The 12976-nt window shown below is 40.4% G+C and overlaps 1 protein-coding gene across 1 annotated transcript in view; it reads right to left on the minus strand.

The window, feature by feature from the left end:
* The window catches only part of CHM (CHM Rab escort protein), a 185111-nt gene that overhangs the window by 38085 nt on the left and 134050 nt on the right, over positions 1-12976 (minus strand). Inside the window, exon 12 of the mRNA XM_082610723.1 lies at positions 8784-8880. Coding sequence (XP_082466849.1) covers positions 8784-8880 — 97 coding nt within the window. The remainder of the gene's footprint in view (positions 1-8783; positions 8881-12976) is intronic.

The raw sequence follows: 12976 nt of genomic DNA on the forward strand, positions 1-12976 counted from the left end.
ACTGATCCTGTGCACCACAGCTACCGAGCCCACACACCACAACTACTGAAGCCCGTACGCCTAGAGCCCGTGCTCTGCAACAAGAGAAGCCACTGCAATGAGAAGCCCGTGCACTACAATGAAGAGTAGCCCCTGCTCACCGCAACCAGAGAAAACCTGTGTGCAGCACTGAAGACCCAATGCAGCCAAAAAAAAAAAAAGCATCAGTGACCAATTACAAACATACATGCTGGAAACAAATGAAACAAATTATCTCAGCAAAGAAAGAGAAAGCCTTAGCAAACAAGTAGAAGATATTTTTTTGAGAAAAGATAAATTGTTTATTTCTGTCTACAAAGCACAATATACATAATCATTATAATTTATAGATAGCTTAAGAAAAAAAAGGGTTCCTTAAATCCAGAAAAAAAGAACATTAAAACATTAACAGTAATCTAAAAAATAAAAAGTCACAACCATCCCTCATCAGTTCATTCCATCTTAGTAATGAATTCTTGTTCTAATCAATCATGGGTTAGTTGTCTCCTGATACCTGCTTTTTCACGAGAGATCTGAAAGTCCTGATGCATTCCACAAGTAACAAGTAGAAGATTTAAAGAAGAACCAAATGGAAAATTTTAAACCAAAAATGTAATAATTAAAATTTTAAAACATAATGGATGGGTCCAAGAGCAGAATGGAATGCACAGACGAAAGAATCAGTGAACTTAAAAGTAGAACTGTAGAAATATGACACAATATGAACAAAAGAGAGAAAACAGACTATACGAACATGAACAGAAATACATGTAGTTTGGGCTCTTCTTGCTCTTTGTACTATCTTTGTACTCTCTGTGTCAATACTATCTTAGTATTGTTACCACTTTGGCTATACTCCTTCATATAATCCACTGTGTCTAGCAGGGTACACTGCTGTCAATAGGTGTAATAAATATCTTTGAATTAAAAAAAAATGAACAGAGCCTCAGAGACATGTGGAACTATAGTGAAAGATCTAATAGACATGTTTCCTCCCAGAAGAAGGAGGAGAAAGAGGGTTGGCTGAAAAGTACTCACAGAAATAAAGGATGAAAATTTCCCAAATTTGACAAAATATATAAACCTGCAGATTCAAGAAGCTGCACAAATTCCAAATATTGATAGAATAAATCCAAAGAAATCCATTCCAAGACACATCATAATCAAACTTCTAAAAATTAAAGACTAAGAACAAAATCTTGAAAGTAGCCTTGAGAGAAAAACAAACAAACAAACAAGCAAACACTAGCTATAGTGGAAAAACAAACAACAGCAGATTTCTTATGAGAAACCATGAAGGCCAGAAGAAAGTATACCTTACCATGGAATACTACTCTGCAATAAACAGGAATGAACTATTGATACATGCAACAGGTTGGTTGATCCTTAACGAAATTACACCGAGTGAAACAACTCAATCTCAAAAGACTACATACTGTATGATTCCTTTTATATGACATTCTCAAAATGGCAAAATTATTGAGATGGAAAATGGATTAGTGGTTGCCAGGGATTAGGTAACAGGTGTGGGGAAGGAGGGATTTGGCTGTGGCTATAAAAGGGCAACAACAGGGATCCTTGTGGTAATGTCATAAGAATCTACACATATGATAAAACTGCATACACACATTGTACCAGTGTCACATTCCTGGTTTTGATATTGCACTATATTGGAAGAAACTGGATGAAGGATACATGGGACCTTTCTGTACTATCTTTGCAAATTCCTATGAATCTGTAATTATTCCAAAATTTAAAAAAAATCCATACTTTGACCCAATAATTCCACTAAAAAAAAATCTTACAAAAAATAATGGATGGGGCTTCCCTGGTGGCACAGTGGTTGAGAGTCTGCCTGCCGATGCAGGGGACATGGGTTCATGCCCCGGTCCGGGAAGATCCCACATGCTGCGGGGCGGCTAGGCCCGTGAGCCATAGCCTCTGAGCCTGCGTGTCGGGAGCCTGTGCTCCGCAATGGGAGAGGCCACAACAGTGAGAGGCCCGCATACCGCAAAAAAAAAGGATGCTCACAAATATTTACTTATAAAGATGTCTGTTTGTTACAGGACTATCAAGTAAAATTTTTCAAAACAATCCAACATCATGGGATTAAATAAAAATGGCATATCCACAATCACTGAAAATTATATCATAGACGTGCAAAAAGATTTTTGATACATTATTAAGTCTTTTTAAAAAGCAGATTATAAAACAGTATATAAATTAGTATTGCATTTTTATGAAAATATACATGCATACACAAACAAAAAAAGAAACATAATCAGGTATTTATCATTTCTAGGTAGAAAGATTATAGTAATTTTACTTTTCTTTTTTTACGTCTTCCAAATTGTCAACAGTGAATATGCATTATTAGACTGGGAATACAAAATATTTCACATAGAAAAATAATCAATAAAAATAAATTTACAAAAATATTCACAAACATAAAATAAATGCAATTTAGAAAACTAAAAATGTGCAGTTTCATTTTATACTTAAGATGCTAACACAGATAAAAAGACACACACAAAACTGGCTAAAGTAATAGGGGAAAAATAATATGGATAGATGTCAGGGTAGAGATTTACCTGTATCATTACAAAAGGAAAAAAACCTTCTCTGAGCTACTTTTTCAAATGGAAATTTAGGATTACAGCAATATTGGATAAGTTTTCTTCCCTCTCCCTGCTGGCATCAAGCTCTCACTTCTCTTTGACCACATTTTTGTCATTTTTTTAAAGTAACAGCACTACACTTGTAAACATAGGCAAGTGTTCCTTGACTAGGCCAAACCAGATTAGTCTTCTACTTCTCAAAATTCATGTAAGAGTTTCAGAAAAACTTAATATAAGTTTATAGAATTTAAAAACATACTAGCTAATGATACTGTTATCTTTTCCTCCTATGACTCTCTAGTGTCTAGTTTGTTGGTACCTCTCTTGTGGTATTTTAATAGTCTGCCTCTTGCAGCTACTTCTGTGTTTGTCTTATGTGTCCCACTAGATTGTGAGTCCCCCAAGTTCAGAGGCTATGTTGTATTCATCTTTATCTATCCTGATATGCCTACCAGAGCACACAGTTAATATTGTCTTGTTCCATTAGATGTGCAGTAAGATTATGAATACTTCAAATCAGAAATGTCAGCCTCTGTTCCTTTATAATCCCTACAAGTACAGTTTAGGTCTAGGCATAGTGATGGCTAATGTATACATGCTGATTTCAGCTTACTGAAACATCTTTAAGAAATATGTTGTAAGAGACATGATACATGAGAGTGGTGAGACAGAAATTTTGATACACACAAATAAAAGAACAGATAGATTAATTAGTCTCTAACTTTAGTCTCATAAAAAAGAAATACATTGAGGATTTATACACGGTAGAAATTCAGCAACTAGATTAAGAATTCGAAGGAAAAGTAAAGAGGAAAACTAGCAGTAAAGAAAATAAATTTTGTGAAAGTAAGTTTCCAATAAACCTAAAAAATTAAAGAAAGAATCCTTGCAAAGGATCTTGGAACTAGACCTCTGTGAACTGGCTCTTTCAGTTTGTCCACTTAAAAGGAATAATAGGAGGACCTACAAGATGGTGGAGGAGTAAGATGCGGAGATCACCTTCCTCCTCACAAATACATAAAAATACATCTACATGTGGAACAACTCATACAGAACACCTACTGAACGCTGGCAGAAGGCCTCAGATCTCCCAAAAGGCAAGAAACTCCGCATGTACCTGGGTAGGCAAAAGAAAAAAGAAAAAACAGACACAAAAGAAGAGGGACGTGGGCTTCCCTGGTGGCGCAGTGGTTGAGGGTCCGCCTGCCGATGCAGGGGATACGGGTTTGTGCCCCGGTCTGGGAGGATCCCACATGACGCGGAGCGGCTGGGCCTGTGAGCCATGGCCGCTGAGCCTGAGGGTTCGGAGCCTGTGCTCTGCAGCGGGGGAGGCCACAGCAGTGAGAGGTCCGCGTACCGCAAAAAAAAAAAAAAAAAAAAAAAAAAGGGACGTGACCTGCACCTCTGGGAGGGAGCTGTGAAGGAGGAAAGGTTTCCACACACTAGAAGCCCCTTCGCGGGCGGAGACTGTGGGTGGCAGAGGGGGGAAGCTTTGGAGCCACGGAGGAGAGCGCAGCAACAGGGGTGTGGAGGGCAAAGTGGAGAGTTTCCCACACAGAGGATCGGTGCCAACCAGCACTCACCAGCCCGAGAGGCTTGTCTGCCCACCCGCCGGGGCGGGTGGGGGCTGGGAGCTGAGGCTCGGGCTCAGGGAGAGGACTGGGGTTGGTGGCGTGAACACAGCCTGAAGGGGGCTAGTGCACCACAGCTAGCTGGAAGGGAGTCCGGGAAAAACTCTGGACCTGCCTAAGAGGCAAGAGACCATTGTTTCAGGATGCACGAGGAGAGGGGATTCCTTCCCTGTCTGCCCACAGAAGGCAGAGCACGGCTTAAATGAGCTCCAGAGACGGGCATGAGCTGCGGCTAACAGCTCGGACACCGGAGACGGGGACGAAACGCTAACGCTGCTGTTGCAGCCACCAAGAATCCTGTGTGCAAGCACAGGTCACTATCCACACACCACCGCACCACCCCACGAGCCTGTGCAGCCCAACACAGCCAGGGTCCAGTGATCCAGTGACAACTTCCCCAGGAGAACACACGACTCAGGCTGGTGCAGTGTTACTCTGGCCACTGCTGCCACAGGCTCGCCCTGCATTCCAATTATAACTACTGTACCCCTCCCTCCCTCCGGCCTGAGTGAGCCAGAGGCCCCTAATCAGCCGATGCTTTAACCCCGTCCTGTCTGGGGCGGGGAACAGAAGCCTGAGGGCAGCCTACATGCAGAGGAGGGGCTAACTCCAAAGCTGAACCCCAGGAGTTGTGCAAACAAAGAAGAGAAAAGGAAATCTCTCCTTGCAGCCTCAGGAGCAGCAGATTAAATCCCCACAATCAACTTGAGGCACCTGCATCTGTGGAATACCTGAATAGACAAGGAATCAACCCAAAATTGAAGTGGTGGACTTTGGGAGCAACTGTAGACTTGTGGTTTGCTGCCTGCGACTGACTTGTTTCTGATTTTTATGTTTATCTTAGTATAGTTTTTAGCACTTGTTATCATTGGTGGATTTGTTTATTGGTTTCATTGCTCTCTCATTTTTATTAAGTACATTTTTATTTTTATTACTTTAGTTATTTGTTTTTACTTTATTATTATTTTTTTATTTCTCTTTTTCTCCCTTTTCTTCTGAGCTGTGTGGCTGACAGGGTCTTGGTGCTCCAGCCTGGTGTCAGGCCTGAGCCTCTGATGTGGGAGAGCCGAATTTACGGCACTGGACCACCAGAGACCTCCCAGCTCCATGTAATATTAATCGGCGAGAGCTTTCCCAGAGATCTAAGCCTAAAAGCTAAGACCCAGCTCCACCCAATGGCCAGCAAGGTCCAGTGCTGGACGCCTCATGCCAAACAACTGGCAAGACAGGAACACAATCCCACCCATGAACAGAGAGGCTGCCTAAAAGCATAATAAGTTCACAGACACCCCCAAAGACACTACCGGATGCAGTCCTGCCCCCCAAAAAGACAAGATCCAGCCTCATCCACCAGAACACAGACACCTGTCCCCTCCACCAGGAAGCCCACACAACCCACTGAACCAACCCTACCCACTTGGGGCAGACACCAAAAACAACAGGAACTACAGACCTGCAGACTACAAAAAAGAGACCCCAAACATAGTAAGTTAAGCAAAATGAGAAGACAGAGAAATACACAGCAGATGAAGGAGAAACGTAAAAACCCACCAGACCAAACAAATGAATAGGAAAAAGACAGTCTACCTGAAAAATAATTCAGAGTAATGTTAGTAAACATGATCCAAAATCTTGGAAAAAAGAATGGAGAAAATACAAGGAACGTTTAACAGGGACCTAGAAGAACTACAGAGCACACAAACAAGGATGAACAGCACCATAAATGAAATTTAAAAATCTCTAGAAGGAATTAATAGCAGAATAACTGAGGCAGAAGACCTGATAAGTGAAATGGAAGATAAACTAGTGGAAAAAATTACCACAGAGCAGAATAAAGAATGAAAAGAATTGAGAACAGTCTCAGAGACCTATGGGACAATATTAAATGCACCAACATTCAAATTATAGGGGTCCCAAAAGAAGAAGAAGAGAAAAACAAAGTGTCTGAGAAAATACTGGAAGAAATTATAGCTGAAAACTTTCCTAACATGGGAAAGGAAATAGTCAATAAAGTCCAGGAAGTGTGGAGGGTCCCATACAGGATAAATCCAAGGAGAGACATGCCAAGACAAATTATAATCAAAATATCAAAAATTAAATACAAAAAAATATTAAAAGCAGCAAGGGAAAAGCAACAAATAACATACAAGGGAATCCCCATAAGCTTAACAGCTGATCTTTCATCAGAAACTTTGCAAGCCAGAAGGGAGTGGCAGGACATATTTAAAGTGATGAAAGGGAAAAACCTACAACCAAGATTACTCTACGCAGCAAGGATCTCATTCAGATTTAATCGAGAAATCAAAACCTTTACAAACAAGCAAAAGCTAAGAGAATTCAGCACCACAAAACCAGCTCTACAACAAATGCTAAAGGAACTTCTCTAGGCAAGAAACACAACAGAAGGAAAAGACCTACAAAAACAAACCCAAAATAATTAAGAAAATGGTAATAGGAACATACATATTGATAATTACCTTAAATCTAAATGGATTAAATGCTCCAACCAAAAGACACAGAGTAGCTGAATGGATACAAAAACAAGACCCATATGTAGGCTGTCTACAAGACTCCCACTTCAGACCTAGGGACACATACAGACTGAAAGTGACAGGATGGGAAAAGATATTCCATGCAAAAGGAAATGAAAAGAAAGCTGGAGTAGGAATTCTCATATCAGACAAAATAGACTTTAAAATAAAGACTATTACAAAAGACACAGAGGACACTACATAATGATCAAGGGATCAATCCAAGAATATATAACAATTGTAAATATTTATGCACCCAACATAGGAGCACCGCAATACATAAGGCAAATACTAACAGCCATAAAAGGGGAAATCAACAGTAACACAATACTACTAGGGGATTTTAACACCCCACTTTCACCAATGGACAGATCATCCAAATGAAAATAAATAAGGAAACACAAGCTTTAAATGACACATTAAACATGATGGACACTATAAAACCCTTAGAGGAAAATATAGGCAGAACACTCTATGACATAATCACACCAAGATCCTTTTTGACCCACCTCCTAGAGAAATGGAAATAAAAACAAAAATAAACAAATGAGACCTAATGAAACTTAAAAGCTTTTCCACAGCAAAGGAAACCATAAACAAGATGAAAAGACAACCCTCAAAATGGGAGAAAATATTTTCAAATGAAGTAACTGACAAAGGATTAATTTCCAAAATTTACAAGCAGCTCATGTAGCTCAGTATCAAAAAAACAAACAACCCAATCACAAAATGGGCAGAAGACCTAAATAAACATTTCTCCAGACAAGATACATGGATTGCTTAAAAACACATGAAAGATGCTCAACATCACTAATCATTAGAGAAATGCAAATCAAAGCTATAGTGAGGTATCACCTCACACTGATCAGAATGGTCATCATCAAAAAGCCTACAAACAGTAAATGCTGGAGAGGGTGTGGAGAAAAGGGAACACTCTTGCACTGTTGGTGGGAATAGAAATTGGTACAGCCACTATGGAGAACAGTATGGAAGTTCCTTAAAAAACTAAAAATAGAGCTACCATACAACCCACCAATCCCAGTACTGGGCATATACCCTGAGAAAACCGTAATTCAAAAAAAGAGTCATGTATCACAATGTTTATTACAGCACTATTTACAATAGCCAGGACATGGAAGCAACCTAAGTGTCCATTGACAGATGAATGGATAAAGAAGATGTGGCACATATATACAATGGAATATTACTTGGCCATAAAAAGAAATGATATTGAGTCCTCTGTAGTGAGGTGGATAGACCTAGAGTCTATCATACAGAGTGAAGGAAGTCAGAAAGAGAAAAACAAATACCATATGCTAACACATATACATGGAATCTAAAAAACAAAAAAAAAGGTTCTGATGAACTTAGAGGCAGGATAGGAATAAAGACGCAGAAGCAGAGAATGGACTTCAGGACATGGGGAGGGGGAAGGGTAAGCTGGGACAAAGTGAGAGAATAGCATTGACATATATACACTACCAAATGTAAAACAGATAGCTAGTGGGAAGCAGCCGCATAGCACAGGGAGATCAGCTGGGTGCTCTGTGACCCCCTAGAGGGGTGGTATAGGGAGGGTGGGAGGGGACACAAGAGGGAGGGGATATGGGGATATATGTATACATATAGCTGATTCACTTTGATATACAGTAGAAACGAACACAACATTGTAAACAATTATACTCCAATAAAGATGTTAAAAGAAAAAAAGAATTGGAAAGTCACAGAAATCCTTTCACCGGAGAGGTTAACAATGGTGCCTGTGAAGATTTAGCCATAGAAATGTTTAGAGGTAAGGGGAAGGTATGAAATGACTTACTGTATGAACATACACTGTTTGAACAAATACTGTGAATTAAAAAAAAATATATATATATATATGGCAAAACTCTATTAACAGAACCCTGAGAACGGTAACAACAGCTGTCCCCGTTTACTTCCTAAACAAACACAAAAGACAAAATACCAGACTCTGTTGTGCTTACATGTGCCTTTCATGCATGTCATTGTTGAGGAACATAACTCAATGACCCGAACAGCAAAAGCTCCTGGTTCTTCTGCTGGCACTGTCAAAATGGAAATCTAAAAAGCAGAAACAAAATATCAGACATAGCTGTTAGATCTCATTTTCATTTTTCTATCATTAGAGTGTAATTAACTTCCAAACTGAGTGTCTTTTTTCAAACTCTCATTGGTGTTTGAAAAACATTGATCTGAAAGGATTGAATTTTAGAACACAGTTTGAAACATAAAGCATGCACATGTGTCCTAATGTCCAGTTTCTGCATTACTGATATATTTACATATGATATATATATTGCAGTACTTTAATTTGTAGACAATAAATATTTCAAATATCTTTAATATTTATTAAATCCTTCACTTACTACATATTTTCAAAGGATATGATTAATTACTTCTGAGTTGTATGTACTTCACTGTTTGAAATCAGAGCACATTAAATTAATTTTGATCATTCATATTGGCTAAAAATAGCAGTTATAGAGCACTAAAAATTTAAAATGTTACAAATTGCAAAGAAATTGAAATAAGCAAAGTATATGTCAAAATATACCAAAGTACAGCTAAACATATACCAAAATGTTTCAAAATGAATGGCTTCAAAGTAATTTAAGGACTTCATTAATATGTAGTATGCTGCCCTAGGCACCACTCTTATGCTATATGGCTTTATATTTAAAAGACTTTAAATAACCATCAGGTCAGTGTTTCTCTACAGAACCAAAAGCTTTAATATTAATTCTCAATTTAATCTTCAATCTGAGGAAACTATATCATTTTATATAGGAAGCATTGCCAAAAAGTAAAGCCCCATTTGTACTTTCACCTGTGAGCATTATGCTTAGATTTTTGACTGGCAATGTCACACTGATAGCCTACCGAGGAAGTGCCTACAAGTTCTGAAACTAGACATTATTTTGATAATCATGACTATCTTACTATCATTACCTGTATATACATTTTGGGTTTTACAATGTCTCAAAAATTGTGTTCTCAATATTCCTCTTAACTCCTTTTGCTGCTGTCTATGATAAAAAGTGTTGTACTTTAACATTAAAGAGAGAGGAACCACTAAAACATGGATTTAATGTCATATGATAATTATCAAATGACTATGACTAAAAAACATGTGTATAACTGGAAAGGTATCTTAAGGACTGTATCAACACGTAAGTACTTCTTTTGTTTCCTACAACTATCATCTATATTTTTTTAAAAATTGAGATATAATCAGTGACCCCCTACCACAGTGCCTTCTGTCTGAACCCTGAGAATGTAACTGTCTTAAATCTCAGAGAGATTATAACAGCCATCAAAAGATAATTCCTTCAACACTTTAATACCACTTCCATAAAATTTATCTAGACCAACACCTACTCTTTCCTCGAAGTCTCATCATTTTATTTGTGCTTCAAAATTTAAAAAGGGGAAAAAACTCATATAGCAAACAAAAAAAGGCAGGCCAGGTGTACATTTTAGATTGATCTCTCTGATGGCTGTATGGAGGATAGATTTATAGGAGACAAGATGAGACGCAGGGTGACCAGTTAGAAGGAAGAGGTGATGAGTTCCAAAACTGGAGCAGTGAGAATAAGGATCAAGAGGAAAAGCAGACTGGAGCAACTTCTAGGATGTACAGTGACAAGAACCTGGAGGCTCATGAGATGTCAGAGATAGGAGGAAGAAGTTGTCGTTGGAAGGATGTAAGTGCTTTCATGGAAGTAGGAAGTGATGGATGAGTAGTTTGGCGAGGGAAGACGGTGAGTTCAGCTCTGAATATGTTCAGTTTGAGGAGTCCTTGGGACAGATGTCCAGTAGGAAATTTGGCCTGTGGGCCAAAAGTCCTGGGAGATATACAAGTGGAAGGCTGTCACCAACTTTTATGCAGAGTTGGAACCAGGAGAGTACATGGAGTCAAGAGGCAAGTGTGCAAAGAGTAACAGATATGGTGGGCTGAGCTGAGAACCCCGAGGAGGCCCAATACTTAAGAGGAGGATAGAGCCCACAGAGGAGGCAAGAGAGGGAATAGCCAGAGAGTTATGAGGAAAACCAGGAGAACACAGTGTCATGGAAGCCAAAGGAGTAGAGAGTTTCAAGAGAAAGGGAATAATCAACACTCTCAAATATACCAGAAAATACCTAGTAAACAAAACCCCCAAAACGCCCTGTGGTCTTGACTAGTACAAAGTTATTAATAAACTTACCAAGAGAAACTATGGTAGGAATGTGAGGGTAGAAGCCAGGTTGGTCTAGAAATGAATGAGATGTAAGGAGCTGGAGGCAGCAAGTAGAGATACCATCTCAAAAATATTGACAGGAGCAGGGGAGAGATTGGATACTAGCTACAGATGGGGGAAGACTCAACGGAGCATTTTTCTGTTTGCCTTATTATTTTAATTTTTGGAACAGAAAATGCTAATACCTGTGTATAGGTTGAGGGGAAGGTGCCAATAGTGGGGAGAGGCTGAAAATGTAGGAGAGAGAGCAGGCATGCAGGGTGGTGTGGGTGCATGTGTGTGTCAATGGTGCTGGTGAAAGGGCTTGGCCTTGGACAAGGAGGGGAGACCCCTCATTAGTCTCTGTGCTGGTGTACATAAGTTGTGGGTGGTCGGGCAGGAGGTCAAAGGGCACTGTGCTTAGTAGGTGTCCTTACTTTTCTCAGCAAAGTGATGGGGGAGAGTGAGAGGGCTAAAGGTGGGTAAAATAGTGAAAAGTTGAACTAGGCTCTGAGGGGAGAGGGCACTGTCTGAGCCAGTGAGGAGGTAACTGGTGGTGGGTACTGAGGGTCCTGCTGGGTGAGGTTGGTGCCCCCAATACTGTGGTGGCGCCAGTCTGTCTGGTTGTACTGCTTTCCCAGTCAGCCCTTAGTGATCCAGGTGTAGATCCCAGCTTCATCCAGGGATGGGACTTTCCTCTGTGGGTGCAGATGAAGAACATGGCTACACAGGAATTGAAGGTGTTGGAGAAAGAGCAGTTCAGAAGATCCACCATGTGGTCTAGGACACAGAAAAGGAAGAGGGCAGAAGGGAGCTGGTAATCCCAGAGGAAACAGAGGGAACAAGGAATTGTAGGTCTCTTTTAATAGGTCAATGAGTAGGCTGGGTGGGGGTAAGAGAATGAAAAAGCTGGAAGGATCATAGCAGATTAATGCCACTGTAAACCCATGACCTCCAGACTCAACTGGACCCCTCAACACTGCCCAGCCATCTGACCACGAGACAGGTCACTCTCCACGGTGATTATTTTACACCCTTCCATGAGCTTTGACCCAACCCCACACTCACACCCCCATTCTCAGGAGGTAACCTCACCTTGTAATTTAAAAAGTAAATAGAACCCATCAGATGGGAACCCCCAAACCTACACATTCTCCTGCATTCACCCTCTTATTTCAAAGTGTCTCACATCCCATCTAAGGGCAATGTTTTTTACCTGTTCTCTGAATCCCATCCTCCCCAGCCTTTACTCGACCTTGCTGCATCAATTATCCTCCTTTTCTCCTGGGAATCTTCAACCTCTCCCTCTCTACTGGCCCCAACCCCATCAGTTGAAATAAACTCTAATACAGGGGGCCCCAACCCCCGGGCCACGGATGGGTACCGGTGTCTGTGGCCTGTTAGGAACTGGGCCGCACAGCAGGAGGTGAGCGGCAGGCAAGCGAGTGAAGCTTCATCTGTATTTACAGCCGTTCCCCATTGCTCGCATTACCACTTGAGCTCCGCCTCCTATCAAATCAGTGGTGGCATTAGATTCTCATAGGAGCGTGAACCCTATTGTGAACTGTGCATGCGAGGGATCTAGGTTGCACATTCCTTATGAGAATCTAATGCCTGATGATCTGAGGTGGAGCTGAAGCGGTGATGCTAGCACTGGTGAGCGGCTGCAAATACAGATTATCATTAGCAGAGAGGTTTGACTGCACAGAGACCATAATAACTCAATTGCTTGCAAACTCATATCAAAACCCTATCAGTGAGTCGCAAGTGAAAACAAGTTCAGGGCCCCCACTGATTCTGCCATATGGTGAATTGTATAATTATTTCATTATATATTACAATGTAATAATAATAGAAATAAAGTGAACAATAAATGTAATGCGCTTGAATCATCCCCAAACCATCCCCCCCACCCCGGTCCATGGAAGAACTGTCTTCCA

This window comes from Mesoplodon mirus, assembly GCF_964341445.2.
Source record: "Mesoplodon mirus genome assembly, chromosome: X".
Lineage (NCBI taxonomy): Eukaryota > Metazoa > Chordata > Mammalia > Artiodactyla > Ziphiidae > Mesoplodon > Mesoplodon mirus.